This window comes from Polypterus senegalus, chromosome 9 (assembly GCF_016835505.1).
Source record: "Polypterus senegalus isolate Bchr_013 chromosome 9, ASM1683550v1, whole genome shotgun sequence".
In the NCBI taxonomy this organism is placed as follows: Eukaryota; Metazoa; Chordata; class Cladistia; order Polypteriformes; family Polypteridae; genus Polypterus; species Polypterus senegalus.
In genome coordinates, this window is record NC_053162.1 from 179,900,728 (window position 1) to 179,928,653 (window position 27,926).

Below are 27,926 nucleotides of genomic sequence, written 5' to 3' on the forward strand. Positions count from 1 at the left end.
GACAAAACAGAGGCCTGGCCTGGCTTGTGGAGTCTTTAGGAGGCTTCAACACTCTCCAGATTATAACGGGATAAATCAGCATCCATGTGCTTTACATTCTGAAGCCTTTGCAGGCTGTCTGTTATGGCACCCGCATCACAGCCTCCCATGAAGCCCCACTGTCCTGCATGCTACTTTGATATTTGGGACTCGAGGGCCTTAAACTTATGAGCTTAACCTTAACAACAGGGAACTGGCCATTGTAACTTGCCTTCCATTTTTCAAGCACATTTAAGTGACCGGCTATCAACTGGCAAGCCTGAAGGCAAGCAAGAAGACATCCATCAGACTGCTAAGCCCAACACGACACAGTCAATTTTTTCAATTCATCAACATCCATGAATTTATTTTGTGGGAAGTAAAACAAAATCATTAAGCCAGAGCCATACATCAGCTCAAATGAAGCATCAAGCTTAAAACCTGATTTTTCAGTAGCATGGAGTAATTTGGGTACATCGGACTCTGCCGGATATTAATTTGCCAGCTTTTGCTTAAATGTAAAAAATGTAGCGTGAGAACATTCAATGGAGCTATACGACTTCTGCCTTCCAAAGCCGGCCTGCCAGGGGGATGACAGTGTCAAATTAGTGCCAATTACACCCCCCTACCTCAGACCGGAGACTCTACATGGATGTGACAACTTGGTGTAAACAGTCAAAATGCACTCTGTTTCGGGAATTAATCACTGACCTACAACCGACCTCCAAGGAATTCTGTCACTAGAAGGAAAAAAAAAAAACAATAACAAAACAGTACCCCCCCCCCAACCCAAATCCAACATTCAGTTTACAATAAATAATTCAGAATGAGTAAAAGACAAAAAAGTCTGAATTAGCGTAAGCCACCCTAATTCAGGGTATTCATTACAAATGTTATGTTTCACTTCATGAGGCAGAAGTATTCCATAAAGAAGAATAATTGGATCAGATATTTGAAATATTAAAATGTGTGCTTCAGTTTAAAAGTATAAAGTCTAAATATTCTCGATTATAATAGAAACCTGGCTTTTTTTCACCGTCTGATGGTGGTCCATAGAGGACAAGATTCCTAGTAAAGGATCTGTAATTCCTGAACTTTGAAATAGCCTAAAAAACAACACCCCACATGCATAGGCTTGAAATTTGTGATTTTGAACCTTCTGGGATTTGGACCACCAGTAAAGAATCAAATATCAAAAATATGACTATATAGGGTGGTCCAGATCTAATTATGCAATTTTCATTACGCTATAACTTATTACGTTTATTACATAGAAAATCATCTGAAAAATCCCAGATCATTGAGAAGTGTGCGAACTGACGACATGAACAATCGTCTTCGCGCCGAACTGGAATCGTCCCTAAATCAAAGTCATCCAGACGATCTGGATCTGCATAATTAGATCTGGACCACCCTGTATTCCTACGGTGGGCTGGCGCCCAGCCTGGGGTTTGTTTCCTGCCTTGTGCCCTGTGTTGGCTAGGATTGGCTCCATCAGACCCCCCGTGACCCTGTAGTTAGGACATAGCGGGTTGGATAACGGATGACTATATTCAAGATCAGCAACCTCGAAACTGCTGAAAACGACAGTCCATATACCTATATTACCAAGCCCCATTTTTTTTTTTGACTATTTAGTCGGTTGATGTGGCCTGTTCAAATTCAAGTTCCTCTGATCATTTTTGCTGAAGACACCTATTGGCTTACTCTTCACCATAAGGGTGTAATTTCTTGCACAGAATATGGTCCAAAAATGAGTTGTTTTTTAGGTCTATAAGACCAAAAATGGAGTGAACCCAAAACATCTCGATGTCCTGCATAAGCAGATGTCAAAACGAGTCAAACCGTCTATCATATAGTTAGGTCCGTAATTTTAATCCGTAAGATTTTCATCACTTTTGTTCCGTATGCCACCACAATGGATTTGAAAAGAAGCCATCAAGATGTGACTGAAGTGCAGACTTGCAGTTTTAATTTAAGGCGTGTCACATACTCAGGTGGATAGGACTGGCGAGCTTTGTTGGGCTGAATGGCCTGTCCTGGTCCAGATTGTTCCAAAGTGCCACCCGACTTTCCCGCTGCACTCCCTTTCGCTCTCAATGGGCCAAATTCAAATTGAACTCAATGGATGCTTCAGAAATTTTGACACCCTTGATGCATGTGACTTACAAAATGGCCAGTTTTTTCACACTCTTTAACCCAGAAATGGCGCATGTGCTCACATTTGCTTTATTTTTTTAGTACCCTCTATTTGCAGGATATTTTGGGCCATTTTCACGCTGGGGTTTATTAATTTTGCTCCAACATTAAGGGTGGTGGTGGCCTTCATCTTTTTTTTCACATTGCAAAAGTTTCAACTAAACTAATGTTTGTAAAATAGCATCAAGTGGTGTCGTTGGTGTGCTGGAGTATAAAGGCCATTTTATACTTGTGCGCCGAGTGTATATCATAGCTATGCACCGCAGGCTACGCCGTCAAAGGCAGTTTACACTTCTGCGTTGTACTGCTCCTCACCGCAGGCACATACGTGAACACTAGTTAATGGTGTTTGTAGCACAGACGAAAAGTGACTGATCCATTAAAGTGCAGGCTGTTTTTACCCATCAGGATCACCACTCCTCTGGCTACACATTTTCTTCCATAGGTCCGTCCCTCACAATTTTACACTTTTTCATACATTTGCCGACTTCCAAGCCAGAAGATGAACAGAAAAACATTTTAGAAAATACTTTGTTACCAAAACGGTGAGTCACAGGTGTAGGGATCTGTGAAGGGTTTGCTTCGATGAGCAGATTTTTGAGGAGGTACGTGTCACGGATTGTAGATACTTTGTGAGTTTACGTGGGCGATCTGATAGATAGATAGATAGATAGATAGATAGATAGATAGATAGATAGATAGATAGATAGATATGAAAGGCACTATATAATACATAGATAGATAGATAGATAGATAGATAGATAGATAGATAGATAGATATGAAAGGCACTATATAAGATAGATAGATAGATAGATAGATAGATAGATAGATAGATAGATAGATAGATATGAAAGGCACTATATAATAGATAGATAGCTAGCTAGATAGATAGATAGATAGATACTTTATAATTCCCATACTCCAGCAGCAACATACTGATAAAGAACAATAGTAAATGAAAGAGTGCTAACAATGAAGGTATAACAGACAATAGCTTTGTGTAATGTTAACGTTTACCCCCCGGTGGAATTGAAGAGTCGCATAGTGTGGGGTCTCCTCAGTCTGTCAGTGAAGCAGGATGGTGACAGCAGTCTGTCACTGAAGCTGCTCCTCTGTCTGGAGATGATCCTGTTCAGTGGATTCTCCATGATTGGCAGGAGTCTGCTCAGCGCCCGTCGCTCTGCCACAGATGTCAAACTGTCCAACTGTTGTGCCTACAATAGAGCCTGCCTTCCTCACCAGTTTGTCCAGGCGTGAGGCGTCCCTCTTCTTTATGCTGCCTCCCAGCACACCACGCAGAAGAGGGCGCCACAACCGTCTGGTAAAACATCTGCAGCATCTTATTGCAGATGTTGAAGGACACCAGCCATCTAATGAAGTATAGTCAGCTCTGTCCTCTCAGATCATCAGTATTGGCAGTCCAGTCCAGTTTATCATCCAGCTGCACTCCCAGGTATTTGTAGGTCTGTACCCTCTGCACACAGTCACCTCTGATGATCACGGGGTCCATGAGGGGCCTGGGCCTCCTAAAATCCACCACCAGCTCCTTGGTCTTGCTGGTGTTCAGTTGTAGGTGGTTTGAGTCGTATCATTTAACAAAGTCTTTGATTAGCTTCCTGTCCTCTCCTCCTGCCCACTCCTGATGTAGCCCACCATAGCAGTGTCGTCAGTGAACTTTTGCACGTCGCAGGACTCCAAGTTGTATTGGAAGTCTGATGTATGTTGGCTGAACAGAACCGGAGAAATTCCAGTCCCCTGTGGAGCTCCTGTGCTGCTGACCACAATGTCAGACCTGCAGTTCCCGAGACGCACATACTGAGGTCTGTCTGTAAGATAGTCCACGATCCATGGCACCAGGTGTGAATCTACTCCCATCTCTGTCAGCTTGTCCCTGAGGAGCAGAGGTTGGATGGTGTTGAAGGTGCTAGAGAAGTCCAGAAACATAATTCTTACTGCACCACTGCCTCTGTTCAAGTGGGAGAGGGTTCGGTGTAGCATACAGACGATTATGATTACTTACGACGTAGGCTCGACACACAAGTATAAATCAGCCTTAAGTGCTACTCAAGCAGAAGACAGAAACAAGAATCAACACAAAGACAACACATGCAAAAGTTAAACAAGAAAACGTCTGCAAAATCCCCACAATTATTGAAAGCTTTGAATGCTCAGAGCAATTTGCTTTTATGTATATAAACAAGCCACACCACATTCAATTTAAAATTTAACTTAGCAATGAAAATGACATAAGTGCAATATGTCCTTCATAATTCTGTGGAGTGCCTTGAACATGGAAAAGGCGTTAAATAAATAAAGTGTATTATTATTATAAAGTCCTGGGTTTAAATCCCATTCCTAGTTGCGTGGAATGACGATCCGGAGGTTGAGGTATACATACCATGAAGCATCAAAAGCCATGAAGAAATGACACGCAATTAACAATTGCTGTGCTACGCCAGGACCGCCCGCAGGAGAGATGGGCCGAGTGTAAGCAGCAGGTATTGCGTACAATGCAGTCTCCCTTTAGCAAAACATCTATCAAACCTCGAAATTAGTGTTGTCTCACCGCTGATCAGGGCTTGCACAGATATCAATACTGGACTTCGACCTTCACTATGGATCATTGCAAGGTCCAAATCTTAACTAAAAAAAAAGCTATTCACCTTTATGAATGCTCCGCCCACAGCAAGAAAGTCGGCATTTCTGTGGCTCATTCACAAGTGACAACTGGGCACACAATGCAGGAGCGCTAACTAATAAATGACCAACAAACGACGGCACACTGCAAAGACACCAACTGCACTGTAAAAAGACTCGGACGATTCACCTCACTCGATTTTAGCCAATCAAATCGCAGCCTTCCCTCCACAGCCCCACCTCCACGGAGAGTGCGGTCATCCCACGTTGGGAACCCCAGCTTTTAGGGGTGAAACAAAATGGTCCGTTAGTCAGAATGGTCTGTGTAGTTACGAGAAACTCACACTCTAAACAAACTAAGCAACCACCCGTGTGCTCTTTAACATCGACATTAAACATTCTAAGATCGACTCTTACAACTGCTAATATGTTTTAAGATAAAAACTGAACAGTTAAGTCATGTAAAGAAATTTGATAAAAAAAATGTATAAACTAAATTCCACTGTAATCTGCAATGGCATTTAACAAAGATTAAATGTTTTGGGAATGATGAGAGTAAACAACACTTGTAGGGTGTACGTTAAGTCATTAGTGCTATATATTTATAGAATTGTTTAAAGAAGAATAATGAGTAAAAATATACTTTTAATTGACACAATTTAAAGGACGAGCACATAGTGCTGAAATCCAGTGTCTATAAAAGAAATTTAATTAGGTGTTCAAGTATTCCGGTATTACAATTTTCAACCTTTCATTAAAATGACAGGTCTTCTATTATAAGAAAAAATAATTGCCTGCTAATGTAATAAAAAATAAAATAGGAAATGGAAAATAGATACGAGGAAACGCAAGCTCACAATAAAACTTATTCTCTAAAGAATTCCACATCACACATTTCTTTACGTTTGTTGCTTGAGTTTTTTTTATTAGCAATGGACTCCGTAAAAATGTGGCCATGGGTGGTATGAGAGCTTGATGAAAAAATTCATTCTGCGCAGACTTATAACGTAAACATTATAGAACGTTATGAGAAATCAAAAGTAAATGCAATTTGTTTTTTTAATAAATCAAAACCAAAATTGCATTTTTTTTTCAAAGCAACCAGTGCTTCTCCAAACAAACATCACTTTGCTTGTACAGTCATTTTTGTTCAAATTAAATTTTGATAAACTAAATTACCAAAAAGGGAAAAAAAAAAATAATAATAATAATACAGATCTGGGAGACGAGTCCCTCTGAGCTACAAACTGTAAGGTGAGGACCCCTGAGCAGGCTCCTGTGAGCGTAATACTGACAGAGGGACGTGAGCGTAATACTGACAGAGGGACTTCTGGGAGTCTTCTGATAAACATTTTCATAATTCATTTGTTAGACAGAATTTGACCAAGCGCCTTACAAAAAAAAAAAAAAAAGACAGCTGACACTAGTGATCCCAAGCAGAAGAGATCACATGAATGAACGAATGTTTAATAAAAGAAATTGGATGGGCCCAGAACATGACACTTAACTACAGTACTTAAAACTGAATGTAGTGGTAAAATACTGTACACAAAAAACACAACATATTACCTCTGTAGACATCAAAATCAGCAAACATCTAGTACTTTCTAATGCTATCAACTGCTGAGTTGTGCATTTCTGAGTTATTGTGTCCAACTTAACCCTTTAAATTCTGCCTCACATTTTCTTACTGTCTGCTACTTTGATTGAACTGGCTATAACTTTATCATCCTTCAATCAATCTTCATGCTCTGCAAATCTAAGGAAAGGTCAGATATTTCTCTTTCAGACTTTTTACATCTGGAATTATACTGTACACCTTTGTTACAGCAAAATAAATTGCAAAATGTAATAAAGTTTTTACAAAAAAACACATTGAATGTTTGCTTCCAAACAATATAAAAGTATCAGAGAATGTGCTAGGGACACCTAGCCCCTCTCTCTTTCTCTCTCTCTCTATATATATAGAGGTACATTATAAAAGGAGCCAGCAGCCACTACTCGAGAAGCCAAAGTCGGAAGGAGGAGCAACGAAGCTTGACCTGAGGAGTGAAGGAGGAGAAGGAAAGAGTGAAGAAAGAGACTTATGGTATTGTGCTGTGCTTGGACTGTGTCATACTTGTGGGGAACAGGAAGGCGTTTCCCACAAGGGAAAAAGAAAATAAAATCAAGAGTGTGCATTGAATTATATATATACAGTGTCTGTATATATATATATATATATATATATATATATATATATATATATATGTCAGTCATTGCATTTCAACTGATAAAATGTGAAGAAAAACTGTAAACTAGGGCTAGAAAACTGGAAACTAAAAAGAAAACAGAACACAGCAAAATGAAATTGTCACTATGAACATAGGAAATAATAGAAGTCCGTGCATCTCCCTCACCATCATTTTACAACCTTTTGTAATCTTCCTTCATAGATAGATAGATAGAATTTGACATAGTAGGCAGGATTAGATAGATAGATAGATAGAGACTGACAGACAGACAGACAGAGATAGGCACTATAAGATAGATAGATAGATAGATAGATAGATAGATAGATAGATAGATAGATAGATAGATAGATAGTATGAACGATGGCCGGCCATTTATCCCGGCCAATACCCCCAAGCCGCCAGGTGGAGCCCTCCTTGCAGCATGGAGGTCCCCAGAAGACCAGCAGGGCATCACGGACAATGGAGTTTTTATGCAAAGCCCTGCTGGATGCCATGGGGGCCACAGGAGGGAACTGTAGGGAGGACCGAGGGCTTCTTCGTGCCCTGTGACCCGGAGGTTCGTCATAGGAAGAGCGACGGACTTCCGGGTTGAAGAAAAGGACTATTTACCCTGACCCGGAAGGAATAAGGACTTGTGGACTGTTGGGTAGAAACACCTCCGGGTCAGGGAGTATAAAGGACTATGGGAACTCCCAGACAATGAGCTGAGCTGGGTGGAAGGGGTGGCAACGCGTCTGGGAGCTGGAGGATTGGTTATTTGTTGTTATTGTGATTTATATGAGTATTGTGGTGGAGAGTGTGCTTTGTGCACTGTGGAAGAAAAATAAAGTCAACATTTGGACTTTTACCTGGTGTCTGGAGTCGTGGACAGGGGTTCAAGGGAGCGAGAGCGCCCCCTATCGTTCACAATAGATAGATAGATAGAGTAAGGCACTATATAATAGACAGATAGATAGATAGATGTGAAAGGCACTATATGATAGATAGATAGATAGATACTTTATTAATCCCCAAGGGGAAATTCACAGGAGTGACTTCCACCAAAGATGTTGCTTTACGCCACTCACACATCCACTCACAAAGCCATTCAAAATGTCAGGAACTGACACGGTGGCACGCTGCTCTAGAGGGCAGCACGGAGACTGTAAATATTGCCACTATATAATAGAGATGTGAAAGGTACCATATCAAAACAAACAGGAAGTGAAAGATGCTATATTACAGATAGAAAGGCACTAGATGATAAGTAGATAATTCTTAAACACACAATATGTATACAGGGTGGCATACAGAATAATTTAATAGCAAACTTACCTAATTGGACATCAGTGGTAAAGTGCAACCTATGTATCATACTAATTTTAAAGGATTTGTAGTGATGGCTGCTCAACATATCTTGAACGGCAGATATATCAATAGGGGGGTCCTCTTCTGAACTCTCTTCCCCACGAGAACCTAAGAAAGCAAACACAAAATAATTCCATTTTCATCAAACTTGACATTTTCAAATTTGGTTTGCTTCATTTCTCTGAGTCAGCTGCCAAGGTTGCAGCAGCAGCACCTCCTCTCAGTGGCTAAGGGGGCTCCTCTTAATCAGCAGTGAGGAAAAAAATGGCCTCCTCACGGTTCACATCTGAGCAGTCTCCCTGCTTTGTTCTTTGACCATGAAGCCAGTCTCCTCAGGTCCTTGTTCATGGTCAAATGCCGCTGAGTCTCCAGATCAGTTAATATTCATACTGTTACATGCCGGGGGATTACATGTCAAAAATTTCAATTCATTTCAAATGCCTGTTGCTTCTGGGATAGGTTCTAACTCCCCCACGAACACCAGCTGGAAAAAGTGTGCTCAGAAAATACATGGTGGGATGGTGTTTGGTTAAAAAGTGATACAGGCTGAAATTCTGAGCAGAAACAAAATCATTCAGTAAAACTGCTGCACATCACTAGCTGCTGGAAAGACTCAGCCCAGTTTGCTAAGCGGAATCTTCTCGTTCTTAGTGTTTGCTGGCTGTGCTTTAAAGCACAAGAGGTTATTCGGCTTACCAGTTAGGCTTTTACGATAAGCCAGTTAGGCTGAGGCGGAAGAACAAACCAGTCGAGACACCAGAGCTAAATTTAGCAAACAGGTTACTGGGGTCGGCTCTGAAGGGCTGCCTGGAACTGTCCTCGTGTTCTTAGCAACAACCAAGCCCTAGCAGAGAACACAGAATGAAAAAGACCCCAGCATGGAATCCTTCCATGATGCAAAGTTGAGACTGTGTACCACTGGAAAAATCAGTAATGCATTACAGAGATACAAATAATATACAAGTTACACACGAAAAGAAAACAGCAATCGTTCCCCAAAACAGACGTTTCCTGTATTCTTGTTTCTGATAAGCCTACCCCACTCTGCTGGTATCTTACTATTCATTGGTTTGTCTTGGTAGACTAGTATATTGCTTGACTTTCCCCTTGTGTATTATTAATAAGTAGCTTTTGTCAGAATGCCTCAAATCTCCCAGACTCACCACTGTTTATATGGTATTGGCCCTCTTCTTCTATTCTCATCAGCATCTTTTCGCATTAAAACCGATTAAGTCAGTGTCTGTGGTGCAATTACTTAGTACGCTTTCTTTAATTTTTCACTTAAGCTGCCACTTACACGTCTTCAATCTGCCTCAAGAATGATTTAAGATATGAAGAGGTAGAGGAAGTGACGGCGAAGGTGGTAGGGATGAGAACGGTGCCCGTATGCATGTGTCGCACAGCCGCCCTTGCTGGCCACTGCCGAGAGTTGATCTATACTAATAAAAGGCAAAGCCCTCACTGACTCACTCACTGACTGACTGACTGACTGACTCATCACTAATTCTCCAACTTCCCGTGTGGGTGGAAGGCTGAAATTTAGCAGGCTCATTCCTTACAGCTTCCTTACAAAAGTTGGGCAGGTTTCATTTCGAAATTCTACACGTAACTGTCATAACGGTCGACAATGTCCGCCATGTTGAACTTTCTTACTTATGGCCCCATCGTCACGAAATTTGGTAGGCGGCTTCCCTGCGCTAACTGAAACGGATGTACGTACTTATTTCGATGGTATGACGCCATTGCCGGCCGCCATATTGAACTTTCCAACGTCACTAATTCTCCAACTTCCTGTGTAGGTAGAAGGCTGAAATTTGGCAGGCTCATTCATTACAGCTTACTTACAAAAGTTAAGCAGGTTTCATTTCGAAATTCTACGCGTAACGGTCATAATGGTCGACAATGTCCGCCATGTTGAACTTTCTTATTTATGGCCCCATCTTCACGAAATTTGGTAGGAGGCTTTCCTGCGCTAACCGAAACCAATGTACGTACTTATTTCGGTGGTATGATGCCACTGTCAGCCGCCATATTGAACTTTCCAACGTCACTAATTCTCCAACGTCCCGTGTAGCTAGAAGGCTGAAATTTGGCAGGCTCTTTCCTTACAGCTTACTTACAAAAGTTAAGCAGGTTTCATTTCAAAATTCTACGCGTAACGGTCAACAACGTCCGCCATGTTGAACTTTCTTATTCATGGACCCATCTTCAAGAAATTTGGTAGGCGGCTTCCCTGCGCTAACCGAAACCAATGTATGTACTTATTTCGGAGGTATGACGCCACTGTCAGCCGCCATATTGAACTTTCCAACGTCACTAATTCTCCAACTTTCCGTGTAGGTGGAAGGCTGAAATTTGGTACTTATTTCGGTGGTATGATGCCACTGTCGGCCGCCATATTGAACTTTTCAACAGTCTTTGTTACTTATGTACCCATCTTCAAGAAATTTGGTACACGGGTTCCCAACGCTAACTGAATCTCACTTACATACATATATATGTCAATAGCCTGCAGCTCGGTCACCATGTAAGGCGGTGTTGGGTCCCCCATCCCAACGCCTCCCACGTTGTTGGCTGTCTATTTAAGGCCGTCCGTCGCTCCAGTCTCTACATTCCCTTCCTTGCTTCACCACGGGATTCACGTCTCCCTGCTGATAACTACAGCCTTTTTATTTAATCCACAGCTTCTCCGCTGTTTTATTTTTTGTTTATTACGATTATAGTTATTGTGTAGGTATTTTAGACTTACTTTACATTGTTCAGGTACCCATTTCCTTTATCATTTCAGCCGTAGCCCCATTAACATGTCTATTGAGGTGATCACCATCGATCAAACAACTGTCACTTACCGAGTGGTTTCCATGCCCGGAGATGGCACCTACCTTTTCCATTCTCTTTCTTACATATTGCATGGCCATATCAGGCTCACTCTTGATATCCGGAGGAACATTGTGTCTTATGTATTGAATGACTGGGACAAGTTCAAGGTGTGGACTGATGACGGTACAGGAGATAATTAGACTACACAGGAGCACTAGAAGAGTGAAAAGCCCTTCACCTATGTAACTGCATGTAAGTTGATGGCTGCCGCAGAATTGTTCGGTTGTTGCTTTCAAGTGTACCGAAATGGCCAAATATTTTACACTTTTGGACAACCGCCAATGCCTTTTAAACATCTTAGATTGACAGGTGACGATTTCAGTAGTGGACACTTTGATGTTTATGAATGTTTAAACTCTCAAAAGCTGGATGTGAAGTTATCGATGAAACCAGTTGTATACTTACAATGCTTGACAGATGCCAAATGTCACTTCAACACAACAAGTCCTACAAATACTGTCGTAATTGAAACAAACCACGAAACTCAAACCGATTATGACAGCAGAAATCCAAGCTGTGAGATTTGAGACAAGATTACTGTTCACATGGCCGACTGTACGTTACATGCTCAAGAGTAAGCTCGGCGAACAGCCTGGTCATATTACAACCAAAGGGCCGAACTCACCATGTGGTATACAAAGAGATCCTTAACTAATAATTATTGGTATATTTTTCCTGAGGTTTAAAAGGTTTAATTTTCTTCTTAATAAAAATTTTAAGGCAGTACTTCGCTGCTGTGAAGCGCGGGTATTTTGCTAGTTCTACAATAAAATAAAAATAGAAAGAGGACTAACCCTGGAGGTGAATCATCTCCCTGAAAGCGGATAGTAGACGTCACGTAGTACATGTGTACCAAATTTCATGTCAATAGTTCAAATGGTTTGCGAGCTACAGGTGATTTAAAATCCTGGACAAACAAACAAACAGCTACGGTAGCGTATTATAAAGTGTTTCATAAAGATAACTTCTCCCCACCTTCCCTTCTACATCTATAACCTCGGGCAATTAGGTCTAGTAAAAGACAAGCAAGAGTTAACTTACAATTTAAACAATGTATTATTGATAATATTCATAAATAATAACAATATGCAAAGTACGTTTGAATTTTGGCAACCATACAACCTGATTAAATGGTGATGTGTAGTTTCAGGCGGCACACAGACTTGTTAGTTACTTAAAATGTCTCGAGTTAAGGACTCATTTGTGGTCAGCTTTCTCCAGAACAGGCCGCATTGCCCGTCTCAGTATGGCCATCGAGCTGTCCCCTCCATTGTGGAGTTCATGGTGTGTAAGATGGTCATTCATCAGTTTGGTGAGAGAGAGAGAGTGAGGGAGTGAGCTAATGTATAGATGTTCTGTCCAACCCCTAGAGCCAATAGGACATTGTGGTACTTAAAGGCTTCTGATACAAGTCAGTTCCAAACAGCCATACTTCAGACCAATGGGGGAATGGAACATCTTCACACCTGTCACCCCCAAACCACTATGTTAAGGTAAAGCTTGGCAGTTAGGCAGCCTGGCTTTCTTATGACTTTAGCAGAGAAACACATGCTAAACTAGTTTTAGGCACACATTAACACTATCATAAAATTCAATTTCCTGACTTAATCCCTTTGGGTTGTAAACATGAAAGCTTCTCACTAACGTAACACTAATATTACATTGCTTTGCCTAAGTTACAAATAAAGACATACAAAATATTTATCAAGTTGTATGCAAAATCTCACATCACAACATCTATCATCACTCTCTTGCTTGGTCCAATTTCAGCCAAGATTTAGGTGTTGGACAACTGGTCTCAAATTTTCCTTTTAAATACTCTGGTATAAAGAGCCATTCATGGTGGACTCAAAGGGTTTTGAGACGTGCAGATCCAGGCACAAATCATCTCCCCACCAACAATGTCCACAATAGCTGGAGTACGGTTCTTACGGTCAGTCATTCAACAGCTAAATGATCACCTGAATTAACATTCTGTTCTTGACAAGTTTCAGTCTGGTTTTACAACAAAGCACAGTACAGAAGCTGCGCTAGTTAAAGTAGTCAATGACTAGCGGGTAAAACGTTCTCCCAGCTCAAGGCTCCTTATCTGCGTGTGAGGTGCCTGGAGTTGTAGAGGGTAAATAATACAGTATATTGTTATTTCATGTGTGTTCTGTGTCTACAAAGATCTGGGTAAGTGTAGGATGAAAGGAAATGTGAGAAATGCAAGAAATGCTGAACACAGACCTAAAACAGAAACTTTTTCCATGTTACACTAATAATGACGTGAAGTGCACTTTACCTGTTGGAACTGCTGCACCTTTAGGTACCGTCTCGCCCTCTCAGGTCAGCAGACCAGATGCTTTTACTTGTTCCTAAGACACGATGCAAACTGAGAGGTGAGCGGCCTTTTTCAGTTACAGCTCCAAAACTCTGGAACGATTTGCCAGTGCATGTTAGGCAGGCTCCTTCACTTTTAAATCTTCTTTAAAAACGCACTTTTACTCCCTGGCCTTTAACCCCGTGTGCTATGTTGACTACCTGTGCACTTTTTTATTACAAATTTCTTCATCTCTTTTGTGCTTTTGTTCCTTTTATCTTTTGGTTATTGTGTCTCTTATATGTTGGGTTTAATTGTACAGCACTTTGGTCAGCCGTGATATTGTTTTAAAAGTGCTTTATCTACTCTCTCTCTATATAAAATCCTAAGCCTAAAGTGCAATGGCAATGTTTGATTGTCATGTTTTTGGTCACGCTCTAAATCAGGTTTATTTTAAAAGCTACATATATATGTTTGGTATCATTTTTTTTAGAATTTATTGAACATTAATGTTATGTTGCTAGATTTTCAGATTCTTAATCCGTTTTTAAATTATAAACAAAAGAAAATATCAAGAACTTGTGTCCCACAAGACAAGACTTTGTCCCAAGAGATTTAACCACGTCCGGGGCCAGAAATAAAAGACAAAGAGTAGGATAGCTGATGTACAGGCTTTTAAATGTTCGAAGCGCCGTGCGAGATGCAGATCACACGGCATGGAGGCAGCAGCAGCTGATCGAGCAAAGAGGGGGGGTAGAAAAACTATTTGTTTCCCATTGTATCACCGTTTAAGAGGGGATTTCGGAGAAGCGACCGTGTCTCCTTGGGGTGCGTTCAGCCCCCCACTTCACAACACGAGCGGCAGAGATGCGAAGTGATTGGTGCCCCCTAGTGAATAAATAAATAAATAAATATATGAATGTGTGGAGACTTTAGTCCAAATATCAAATAAACACGTGCGCTTTTATTCAAGAATATATCTGAAGTGCAAAAAATCATTCAATTTACATGTTGCTATCAATGAGTTACAAACCCAAGCTCAAATGTCAATTGACAGAAAGCTCATACGTATTCTTGGATGCTGCAGGGGTGATAAAATCTGCCTTATAACTGAAAGGTTGCCAGTTCGGGTCCCATCACTCTGCGTTTTGAGTAGTGAGCTGCTATTATTATCTCTCTATTATAATAAAAACATACATTTGATTCGAGTCTGTAACACCCGGTGTAAATTTTGGCTACTCTCTACAACTTCAGGTACCTCACATGCAGATAAGGAGCCTTGAGCTGGGAGACACTTTTGCCCAAGTTGAGCTCTGTTAAGGGGGGTGATGGGATAGCAGGCTGCTTGTGCTGATCGACACATTTAAAAAGCACAAGACGCTAATGGAGAGGTGCAAAGGAATTTAAGGTGGCCTGGGATTACAAGTTTTTCATAGGCTTCGGAGATTCTAATATTAAAAGCAGGTAACATTAGACGGCTCACTGAGGGTCACATTTCTAAACTTCGTGGTTGTTCTACAGGCTTAAAAGCTAAAACAAATTCAAACTATTTTTACACTAACAAGTATATGCAAATCTTCCGCTGTACTCCTGTTAAAATGTTCAAGTCTAAAAAAAAAGAGAAAATAGATTTGCAATTCTTTGATTCCCCTTTAAGGAGGAAAAAAAAACTCGAATGAAAAGAACAAGAGATTAATGATTATATCCTTACAAGTAGAAAGAGTAAATAAATTACAAGCCGACCAGCTTAATCGCCCAGTTAGTTGTGAGATGAATAGAAGTCTTGCAAAGAATTGAAGAATAATGGGCTGAAAACACAAAAAAATACACACACATAATTTTAATTACTACCATGTGATGAATCAGTGAAGAAAATGATAGAAATATGTAGAGAAACGTAAGCTTGGATATAAGAGAGCTTTCATGCAACCGAGGGGAGAATTTCATTTTATAAATGTAAAAACGTGCAAAGAAGCTTTCAACATGGATGTAACATGTGGGTCCGGTCACTCAGGAGTGGATTAGCCCTTCATGAAACAGGACGCAATGCATAAAACGTGAAATGTTGCCATTAGAATTCGTCCCTTATTTCGAGGGGTTCAAGGATGAAGACAAACAGAGGAACCGGTGTCTTCTGATCACACTTAGTGATAGCATCACGTGATGGAAGCGACACTCACAGCTGTTAAAGATCAAATGATCATCATTTTATAAGTTGAAGAAGGGCTGTGTCAGCATTTATTGCCTTTTAGTAACTGTGGGATTTCCTTTTTGATAACAACATGGTGGTATACCAGCCAAGTTATTTCTCCTGGCCTGGGAACAGGACCTCAGAGTGGGTGGTAAACCTTAGCATCACCATTGACAGAACAGACGTCAAGACATTAACTGCACTTTACTAACATCATGAGCACTGCAGAATGCCCATGTAAGGCGAGTAGCCAGTTTGCTAAGGTAAGACAGATTTTGCCTTTCACTTTTTTTTTTTTTTTGTTCTTTATTTCACCTTATACAATTTCCTGTATTAGGAATTTGTTAGCTTTCGCATACCTCTTGGGGTCAGACATTGTACAGCGCCCCTGGAGCAATTACAGGTTAAGGGTCTTGCTCAAGGGCCCAGCAGAGTAGGATCTCTTTTGGCAGTGACAGGGATTCGAACCGGCAACCTTGTGGATACCAGCGCAGATCCTTAGCCTTAGAGTCACCACTCCACCCCATTTACTTTACTTTAAAGCCGGCATCACACAACAACAACATTTACACTGTGTGCACAATTATTAGGCAAGTGAGTATTTTGACCATATCATCATTTTTAATGCGTATATTCCAACTCCAAGCTGTATTAACTTGAATGCTTATTGGATTTAAGCACGTCAGGTGATGTGTATTTGTGTAATGAGGGAGGGTGTGGCCTAAGGAGATCAACACCCTATATCAAGGTGTGCAGAATTATTAGGCAGCTAGTTTTCCTCAGGCAAAATGGGCCAAAAAAGAGATTTAACTGACTCTGAAAAGTCAAAAATTGTAAAAGTCTTTCAGAGGGATGCAGCACTTTTGGAATTGCTAAGATATTGGTGTGTGATCACAGAACCATCAAACATTTTGTTGCAAATAGTCAACAGGGTCGCAAGAAACGTGTTGAGAACAAAAGACGCAAATTAGCTGCCAAAGATTTGAGAAGAATCAAACGTGAAGCTACCAGGAACCCATTATCCTCCAGTACTTTCATATTCCAGAGCTGCAACCTACCTGGAGTGCCCAGAAGTACAAGGTGTTCAGTGCTCAAAGACATGGCCAAGGTAAGGAGGGCTGAAACCCAACCACCACTGAACAAGAAACATAAGTTGAAACGTCAAAACTGGGCCAAGAAATATCTGAAGACAGATTTTTTCAAAGGTTTTATGGACCGATGAGATGAGAGTGACTCTTGATGGACCAGATGGATGGACCTGTGGATCAGTAATGGGCACAGAGCTCCACTCCAACGTGGAGGTGGGGTACTGGTATGAGCTGGTATTTTTAAAGATGAGCTAGTTGGACCTTTTTGCATTGAAGATGAACTCAAAATCAACTCCCAAACCTACTGCCAGTTTTTCGAAGACACTTTCTTCAAACAGTGATACAGGAAGAAGACCATGATTTATATGCAGGCCAATGCTCCATCACTTGCATCGAAGTTCTCCACTGCGTGGCCAGCCAGTAAAGGCCTTAAAGATGAAGGAATAATGACATGGCCCCCCTTCCTCATCTGACCTAAACCCTATTGAGAACTTGTGGGCACTTCTTAAACGCTAGATTTACGGGGGAGAAAAACAATACACCTCTCTGAAGAGTGTCTGGGAGGCTGTAGTCACTGCTCCACAAAAAGCTGATCGTCAACAGATCAAGAAACTGACAGACTCCATGAATGGAAAGGCTTATGACTGTTATTGGAAAGAAGGGTGGCTATATTGGTCATTGATTGATTGATTGATTTTTTTTGAAATGTCAGAGATGTTTATTTGTAAATTTTGAGGTGTTTGTTTATTATTCTCACTATAACAGATGAAAATAAACAAGTGAGATGGGAACATTTTCATTTTTCCTTTAGTTGCATAATAAATCTGCACACTAATAGTTGCCTAATAATTGTGCGCACATATGTATTCCCCTGATGATGTTCACACTCACATTTCCGTTGTGAAACATTCAGGTTTCAGGTTTATTAACATTTTGGATTGACTGATAGCACTGTGTTTGTTCCATATTAAAATTAATCCTCAAAAATACAACTTGCCTAATAATTCTGCACTCCCTGTATGTATATAGCACATTTGCACTACACTACAAAACTCAGCATAAAATGCACAATTTCTTGTCGGACACCTTATCTAATTAATACCTGCAGTTGCTAAATGTTGGTGTTTCCAAGGGTACTTTTAGGCACGGTCTCATGTCTTTTATTACACTGCTTAAGTATGGTGAGATCACTTCATTCTGGTGGGTAAGCATTATGAACTTCCATAGTTAGACCAGTGACTGAACAAACACTAGGAGTTCAGCAGCAATCTTTATCATGAACAAACAGACAAATGTGCTTCCTCCAAAGTGTGACGTGCCTCTCCTTCATTTGCATACTCCAAACTAAGGTGGTCCAGTATACCGGTACTACTGAAAAACTCAGCTTTCAAAATACCACAGTACCAGCACTTTGTTATTTTTGGCACCACAAGATTTATGTTAATTTTCAAGGACCTTGCGCTCTGTCATTTATTAGCACGACCCGAACTCCAAGGGGGACCTGTCCACTCTTCATAATAATTAGCAGAGTGTGGTGTTGCACGGAGGTGTGTGTTTTTGTGGGCAGGGGTGGGGGCAAAAAGCAGCTCTGTTATGCTTTGGTACTGCAACTTTAAGCAAGGTTTGTGAAACTGACTGCTAACATAATGAGGAATGTTAAATATATGTTCATAAAGACATTGTACAAAAAATGTATCAAGAGGTGGAATGTGGTGGAGTGATATCTAGCATATAGAGTGGGGGGGAAATGAGTATTTGATCCCCTACTGAATTTGTAAGTTTGCTCACTTACAAAGAAATGAAAAGTCTCTAATTTTGATGGTAGTTTCACTTTAATGGAGAGAGAAGGAATATCAACCAAAAATCCAGAAAAAAATCTTCTTCTTCTTTCACCTGCTCCCATTCGGGGTTGCCACAGCAGATCATCTTCTTCCATATCTTCCTGTCCTTGTCGTTTTGCTCTGTCACACCCATCACCTGCATGTCCTCTCTCACCACATCCATAACCCTTCTGTTAGGCCTTCCACTTCTATCCTTCGCATCCTTCTCCCGATGTACTCAGCAAGTCTCCTCTGCACATGTCCAAACCAACACAATCTCTCCCCTCTGACTTTGTCTCCCAACTGTCCCACCTGAGCTGACCCTCTAATATCCTCATTTCTAATCCTGTCTATCTTTGTCACACCCAATGCAAATCTTAACATCTTAAACTCTGCCACCTCTAGCTCTGTCTCCTGCTTTCTGATCAGTGCCACCGTCTCCAACCCATAGAACACAGCTGGTCTCACTACCATTCTGTAGACCTACCCTTTCACTCTTTCTGATACCCGCCTGTCACAAATTACTCCTGACACTCTTCTCCACCCATTCCACCCTGCCTGAAGTCACTATTTCACAATTGACTTGTGTGTCACTGAGTGAAATAAGGATTTCATCCCCTACAACCCAGACAGAATTCTGTCTCCCACAGATTGGATGTGCACCATATACAATCAATCAATTCCAGATACTCCTGATCTCAACTCGTGATGTGTATAAAGCACACCTGTCCTCAGAATCAATTTCTTCCATTCCAACCTCTCCACCACCATGGGCAAGAAGACCAAAGAGCTGTCAAAGGATGTAAAGGAGAAGACTGTAGACCTGCACAAGGCTGAAATGGGCTACAAGACCACCAGCAAGAAGCTTGGTGAGAAGGTGACAACTGATGGTGCAATCATTCTGGAATGGAAGAAATATAAAATGACCAGCAATTGCCCTCGGTCTGGAGCACCTTGCTAGATCTTGCCTCATAGGGTGAGGATGATCATGAGAAAGGTGAGGGATCAGCCCAAAACTACACAGAAGGAGCTTGTTAATGATCTAAAGGCAGTTGGGACCACCACAGAATACCATTGGTAACCCACTATGCCGTAATAGATTGAAATCTTGCATTGCCCGCAAGGTCACTCTGATCAAGAAGGCACAGGCTCAGATGTTTGGTGGCAGTGACATATACATTAATAAATAAATTTATGTCTTTATTTTAAGCTAGACAAAGCAATTTAGTATTAGATATTGTTTCAGGAGGCATGTTTTACTTTACTGATGAGAAAAGTGGTGCTTTGGAGTTTACCTAACCACTCCCGCCCCAACCCCAACCCAACCTTACGACTAAGGATGTGAAATTTATGGCATGCATCAAACTTATCTGGCAATGGTGACTGTGTTTGCTCTTGAATGACTCTATAAGCCAAACCATCAAGCAGGAAGGCCACAGCCTGACTGAACAAAGCAACTGGGGGATGAGGAGGACCCGAGCACTGTCATTGGTCAATAAACCAAGAGCAGACAGATAAACTAATTCTGTTGGTTTTAAGTATGGCTGTTTATGATGAGTTTTAAATTGGAGGCCTTTCTGGTGCACAAATTGTGGTAAGAGTGAAATAATGTTGATCACTTTGCCTTTACCTCTCTCTCCAACCATTTGGCCATGAGGAGAGGACCACGGTGATGACAACTCTATCTCAGTAACCATGCGGCCTGTTTCAATACAGCATTCAAAGGCCACGTTGTAGCAAAAGCAAGACAGACTGAAGACAAGCGGAGAGCTGCCTGTGGACGCAAGATGCACTGCTACTTAGGCTGTAATGTTTCGGCTGTTGACCCTCTGCAGATCGCATACCAAAAGAAGGTGGGAGCGGAGGATGCCATCATCTATATGCTACACTGATTCCTCTCCCACTTGGACAGAGGCAGTGGTGCTGTAAGAATTATGTTTCTGGACTTCTCTAGCGCCTTCAACACCATCCAATCTCTGCTCCTTAGGGACAAGCTGACAGAGATGGCAGTAGATTCACACCTGGTGGCATTGGTGGATCATGGACTATCTTGCAGACAGACCTCAGTATGTGCGTCTCGGGAACTGCAGGTCTGACATTGTGGTCAGCAGCACAGGAGCGCCGCAGGGGACTGGACTTTCTCCGGTCCTGTTCAGCCAACATACATCAGACTTCCAATGCAACTCGAGTCCTGCCACGTGCAAAAGTTCACTGACGCCACTGTTATCGTGGGCTGCATCAGGAGTGGGCAGGAGGAGGAGTATAGGAACCTAATCAAGGACTATGTTAAATGGTGCGACTCAAATCACCTACACCTGAACACCAGCAAAACCAAGGAGCTGGTGGTGGATTTTAGGAGGACCAGGCCCCTCATGGACCCGTGATCATCAGAGGTGACTGTGCAGAGGGTGCAGACCTATAAATACCTGGGAGTGCAGCTGGATGATAAACTGGACTGGACACATTATACTGATGCTCTGTGTAAGAGAGGACAGAGCCGACTATACTTCATTAGAAGGCTGGCGTCCTTCAACATCTGCAATAAGATGCTGCAGATGTTCTACCAGATGGTTGTGGCGCCCTCTTCTACGCGGTGGTGTGCTGGGGAGGCAGCATAAAGATGAGGGACGCCTCACGCCTGGACAAACTGGTGAGGAAGGCAGGCTATATTGAGGGCACGGAGCTGGACAGTTTGACATCCGTGGCAGAGCGACGGCGCTGAGGAGACTCCTGTCAATCATGAAGAATCCACTGAACAGGATCATCTCCAGACAGAGGAGCAGCTTCAGCGAGAGACTGCTGTCACCATCCTGCTCCACTGACAGACTGAGGAGACCCCACACTATGCGACTCTTCAATTCCACCCGGGGTAAACGTTAACATTATACAAAGTTATTGTCTGTTATACTGCATTGTTATCACTCTTTAATTTAATATTGTTCTTTATCAGTATGCTGCTGCTGGAGTATGTGAATTTCCCCTTGGGATTAATAAAGTATCTATCTATCTATCTATCTATCTAAGTTCACATTGTATTCTGCTTCTGTATTATTTTTTGGACATATTATCAGTAATACAAAATTAAATGTGTACCTTAAATCCTGTCTGTTCCTTTACTGTCTAATTACCTGAGGTTACAGATGTAGAATGGAAGTGGGAGGAAGTGCTAAAGTACCTGATCACAGAGTGTGAAGTGTGTGGGATTTTAAGACGTTTTATTAAGGCCTACACAATAAAGAGTATAAAGGGGAAAACAGGGTCACCACAGGACCCCACAAGACAAAACTGCCCCAAGAAATTTCACTACGGATTATTGTTCAACAATGGCGCAATCCTGCAGCAGAGTGTCTCGTCAACAAGACTAATGGTCGAGTGCAGTGCTGTTTGTGTTTGATTTACCCATAAGCCATCACAACTGTGTTATATTGCGTCAGTTTCTACCCATGGTGGTTACTGCACAATTTTCAAACTGCTTTTACTTTTTACCCTTTTAGATTACATGACACAACGTCAAATTTTTTTCATGGATGTTTTTAGATTATTTGCTGTGGTTTTGCGTTGGTCTCCTTAGACCACAAACTTTCTGTTAGAATACACATTGCCTATCTGCAATCATGAGACTAAGTATCTTCCTCAGCCAACACTACAAACTACACTCACCGGCCACTTTATTGGGTACACCTGTTCAACTATCAAATATCAAATGAGCCAATCACATGGCAGCAACTCAATGCATTTTGGCCTTTAGACATTGTCAGGACAAGCTGTTTTCATAATGGGGAAGAAAGGTGACTGAAGTGACTTTGAATGTGGCATGGTGGTTGGTGCCAGACGGGCTGCTCTGAGTATTTCAGAAACTGCTGATCTGCTGGGATTTTCATACACAACCATCTCCACGGTCTACAGAGAATGGTCCAAAAAAAAGGAAAATATCCAGAGAGCGGCAGGTCTCTGGGTAAAAACACCATGTTGACGCCAAAGGTCAGAAGAAAATGGCCAGAGTGGTTTGAGCCGTTACAAGTTAGGTATACAGAAGAGCATGTCTGAACACACAACACGTTGAACCTTGAGGCAGGTGGGCTACAGCAGCAGGAGAACACACCGGGTGCCACTCCTGCCAGCTAAGAACAGGCAACTGAGGGTACAATTATCACCAAAATTGGACAGCAGAAGATTGGAAAAACGTTGCCTGGTTTGAGGAGTCTCGATTTCTGCTGTGACATTCGGATGGTAGGGTTGGTATTTGGCGTCAACAACATGAAAGCATGGCCTTGTATCAATGGTTCAGGCTGTTGGTGGTGGATTAATGGTGTGACTGATATTTTCTTGGCACGCTTTGGACCACTTAGTGCCAACTGAGCATTGTTTAAATGCCACAGCCTACCTGAGTCTTGTTGCTGACCACATGTCCATCCCTTTGTGACCACCATCTTCTGATGGCTCCTTCCAGCAGGTTAACACACCATGTCACAAAGCTCAGATCATCTCAAACTGGTTTCTTGAATATGAGAAAGAGTTCACTGGACTCAAATGGCCTCCACAGTCACCAGATCTCAATCCAATACAGCACCTTTGGGATGTGCTGGAACGGGAGATTCGTATCATGGATGTGCAGCCGACAAATCCGCAGCAACTGTGTGATGCTGTCACGTCAATGTGGACCAAACTGTGGTGTTGTAGGTCCACAGCTCTCTCGGCAAAGGTCAGTTTTTTAAAATAAATAATCACCGCGCTCGCAGCTTAGCAAGGGGACATGGTGGCTGTAGCGGATCTCTCTGGGCGATCTGCGGTGTGGCCATTTCTCACCGAAGTGCACCGGTGAGAGACTGCCCACATCCGTCATTGTTCCTGGGGCTGCTAATGTGCTGCAGCTGCTATGCCCTCTCAATATATAGAAGCGTGAGTCGGTTAGAAAGGAAGAACAAGGAAAAAGAAAGAGAAAGAGGATGAAAAGACGGAGGTGGCTGGAGAAAGCAGGACGCGGGAGAAAGACAGCCGGTGCGGGTGAGCGAGCGAGTGCTCGCAGGCAGCTGTATGGAAGCCTGGGTGTTAGGCCAACACCCAGGAGTTGTAGTAGTGGTCGCTCCCGAGTAGCGGGAGTGACCTGTGAAGCGTGACTGGCCGCGTAAGGCTGGGAAGGCAGCGGGAGTCGGGAGGCTTGGTGGAGAAGTCCTTGGTGTGAGCGTCCTGGTTATCAAAGATTCCAAGTCTCGGGCCTGGGATGAGTGTGTGACCGAAGCCAGGATCGGGAGGCCTCCAGACCTGTGTTGACGAAAGAAAGGACAGCTGCAGAGAGAGCGTCTCGCCTGCTGCAGGGCCCAAACAGGAGAAGCAGGTGAGACGCTAGTGTAAAAGAAGCACAAAGGATTGTTTTTGTTCTGTTTATTGATTTTTGAACCTCCACATTTCTTTTACGGACTATTTATTTATTGGGACTTTGAATGCACTGCACCTACTTTAATTTCAACACTTTGTTTTGATTGTAGGATTTTAAATAAAAGCACCTTTGCACGTTTATACGCCATCCCCTTGCTCCATTGTTATTGACTCACCGTCTAACTCATCGGTAACATTACCGACGGTGTAGGGTTCAAGGGCTCCCGAACAGCAGATGGGAGAACGGAGCCGAACCCGCGTCGTCACACAAACTCCCTAAGGAATGTCTTCAGCACCTTATTGAGTCAATGCCACGAAGAATTACAGCAGTTCTGAAGGCAACAGGGGGTCCAACCAGGTACTATCAAGGTGTACCTAATAAAGTGGCCAGTGAATGTGCATGGAGTAAATGGCATTATTTAAAAAGACATCATTTCTGGGTGGAGTGATCTTTAAACTTAGCAACGCAATTCTCTTCACAAACACCAGTCTGCTAGCGGTGAGGAGTCATAAATAAGGCCACTTACTGTTTTCTCGGACCAAACAAAACTCTAAAGTGCTTTGACTTTCCAGGGTGCAGTCTAAATCTACTGCGACGTTGGGCTCACTCTGCTTTTCTAGCCGGTATTGAGGACCTGTTTAAAGAAAAAAGAAAAAAAGAACAAAGAGACATCAGATTGAGTAAAGGTATACGAAGATCGACTTAAAAGCAGCCATTTTGTTCACTAGCAGGTATCCATTCCTTTGCCTCGCTAGCTTTAATACCCGCCCTAAATTCAAGGGGCCTTGCTTTCGAGCCTTGTGGCACCCTCTTTGTGCAGTGAAGTGGAAGCTGAGGGTCAGCGGCTGGGCGAGTGACACAAACTTGTCTCTCCCTGGCGGCTTCCTCCTAGCTGCCACTGTGGCTCCATTAATCATCTGGCAAATGCGTTTCTCGTCAGACTTTTCCCCAAACAAGTTTTTCTTCCACAAATGAATCTGCCATGTGGCGCCAAAGCCTGAATAAACTACAAATTATAGCACTAGCATAGCGCTATTAAACAGAGTGCAATGATCCAAAACAAACGGTCCTGGCCAGACGATGTAATGCCTGCAGACGTCTTTGGGGTACTTATGGGTAATTTAGGCACACTGACCAAACCTAAGAAATATTAACCACAGTACGCGGAAAGACCTGAGCGATCACCTGAGCATCAGAAATATTGTGAAGAGCACAGCGAGAACAAGTGAGGGTGTCATAAAGAATCCTGCACTATGCTGACGGCTCACAAGACGGTGGAAAAATGATGACAAAGGACAACACGGGGAAAAGAAGCACCTGAGAGTCACAGTCTGGCCCAAGGGTCCGCGTTTTAAATCAATCCTATCACATGTATTTATTTAGATAACAGCTATTCAAAGTAACTTACAAATCACATAAATACAGCAGAATTGTGCCCATATTTTTCCACTTGACACACGGGCATATTAACAGACTTGCTCATGGTCACACAGTGATTCAGTGATGGAGACTGAAGCTTTTACAGCCAAGATGATTACAGTGCACTGAGGGGGCCATGCTGCCTGAATGTATAAGTCATTTCGAAAGGACTGGCAGGTGCAAGACAGAGCGGAGGGGGATTGGGAGCTTTCATTACGGCTAAACAGCATCGGGATGCAGGGCCAGTTTCTGAGAGGGGTTTTCTTGTTCTGAAGTTACTCAGGTAGGTTTCTTTCTACAGTCGAAAATCCTGCTGTAATGCCAATGAACACCACTAGGTGGCTAAACGGAATCAATAAAGTGGTGTGAAAAAGTAAGTGCACCCCACAGAAACGTTCACTTTTTTCCCTCTAGTTTTAAAATATGCTGTAATGCCAATGAACACCACTAGGTGGCTAAACGGAATCAATAAAGTGGTGTGAAAAAGTAAGTGCACCCCACAGAAATGTTCACTTTTTTCCCTCTAGTTTTAAAATATGCTGTAATGTTAATCAGCACCACTAGGTGGCGAAATGGAATAAATACAGTTGTGAAAAATAATGTTATAATCACAAAGAGGAAACCATCAGTATTACTGAAGGTCACAGAATGCAAGTGAATTGAAATGAGTTTTTAATCTCGTTTTGAATTGTCGACGACTCCTTTATGTGACGAGGTAAAGAGTTCCACAGGCGAGGAACAGCAGCTGCACAAGTCCTGTCTGTCCACCTTAGTTTGACACTTGGGACGAGGGACAACAAGAGACAACTGACCAGAAGAGCTAAGCACTCTAGATGGCTGGTGTAAAACAAACAATTCGGATAAATAGGCAGCAGCGAGCCCATGTAAAGATTTAAAAACTAGCAACAGATTTTAAAATCAATTTGAAAGCTGACAGACAGCCAGTGTAAAGAAGCTCATATTGGAGAAACAGAATCAGACTTTCTTGCCCCAACCAGAAAGCGAACGGCAGCATTCTGGACCAACTGTAGCCTGCGTATCAGAGATTTGCTAATCCCAGAATACAGCGAGTTGCAGTAATCAAGGCGAGAGAAGATAAAAGCAGGAGTAGCTTTCTGAAGATCCCTAGAAGATATAAAAAGGCTTGATCTTACCTAATAGACGAAGCTGTAAAAAGCAACTCTTGACTACAGAATTTACTTGTTTCTCAAAAGAGAGGTTACTATCAAAGGTAACACCAAGATTTGGAATTGAGGTTTGGAAAAGACAGAGAAAGAGCCGAGAAGTCCAAGACCAATTTGGGCTTTAGCTGGTGGACCCACTATAAGCATCTCTGTTTTATTTTGATTAAGATCAAGAAAATTATTAGCCATCCAGGATCTTAGTTGTTTTGTTGCAGATGGGAATATAAACCTGTGTATCATCAGCATAGCAGTGAAAAGAAAATGTTAAATTTCCTAAAAATCGCTCCAATAGGGTGAAGGTATAGACTGAATAAAATAGCAACACCACATTTAAGAGGAGCAGTAAACGAAAAAGAGGAATTTAAAGTCACTGAAAAGAGTCTAGCAGTTAAATATGACCTGAACCAGTTAAGAGCGGCCCCTTTAAGCCCAACAAGATGTTCAAGCCGCATCAGCAATATCTCATGGTGAATGGTGTCAAAGGCAGCGGACAGGTCAAGGAGGACAGTAATAAGAGAGATGTCGTTGAACACTTTCAAGAGTGCCGTTTCAACACCATGAGAACGCCTAAAGCCAGACTGGTAGATCTCAGATAATCACGAGGGGGCGTGGTGGTTGTGTGGCCGAAGCGGTTCCTGAGGAGTTCGTGATGTGGCCGTTTCTCGCTCGCCTAAGTGCACAGGTGAGAAGCGGCCAACATCTGTAATTGTTCCCAGGGGCTGCTGATTGCCACGACGACTGCGTTCCCCTTCATAAATAGAAGCGTGAGTCGGCTTTGGAAATAAAAGAAAGAAACGGAGGTTGCAGGAGAAGGCAGAAAACAGGAAGCAGTGGAGAGAGAGAGAGAGAGAAAGCTGGTGCGGGAGAGCAAGCGGGCGAACGAGCGTATGCAGGCTCGCGGGCAGCTGAACAGGGAGTCTGGCTGTTGGGCCGACACCCGGGGAGTGTAGTGGTCGCTCCCGCCGAGTTTATTTTGAAGAGCGGGAGTGACCGGAAGACGGAGGACTCTCCGCGCAAGGCAGCAGGAGTCGGGACTTGGGGTGTTTATTCTCCAGCGTGGGCGCCCTGGTCGCTGTCTGGGAGAGCCTACCGGAGCCAGGGGTCGGTGAGGCGATCCAATCAGCTGAAGCAGGTAGAGAGAAGGTCAGCTGCAGGTAGGGTGACTCCCCTGGTGCATAGCCTGGATGGGAGAAGCAGGGGAGTCACCAGTAAAACAGGACACCGAGCTT

The 27,926-nt window shown here is 42.5% G+C and overlaps 1 protein-coding gene across 3 annotated transcripts in view; it reads right to left on the reverse strand.

Moving 5' to 3' along the window:
* mapkap1 (MAPK associated protein 1) overlaps positions 1–27,926 on the reverse strand; it is a 453,244-nt gene that overhangs the window by 94,532 nt on the left and 330,786 nt on the right. For all 3 annotated transcript variants that reach the window (XM_039764445.1, XM_039764443.1, XM_039764446.1), the window contains 2 exons: positions 24,621–24,728; positions 8,404–8,544 (listed from right to left, as the gene is read on the reverse strand). In XM_039764445.1, coding sequence (XP_039620379.1) covers positions 8,404–8,544; positions 24,621–24,728 — 249 coding nt within the window. The remainder of the gene's footprint in view (positions 1–8,403; positions 8,545–24,620; positions 24,729–27,926) is intronic.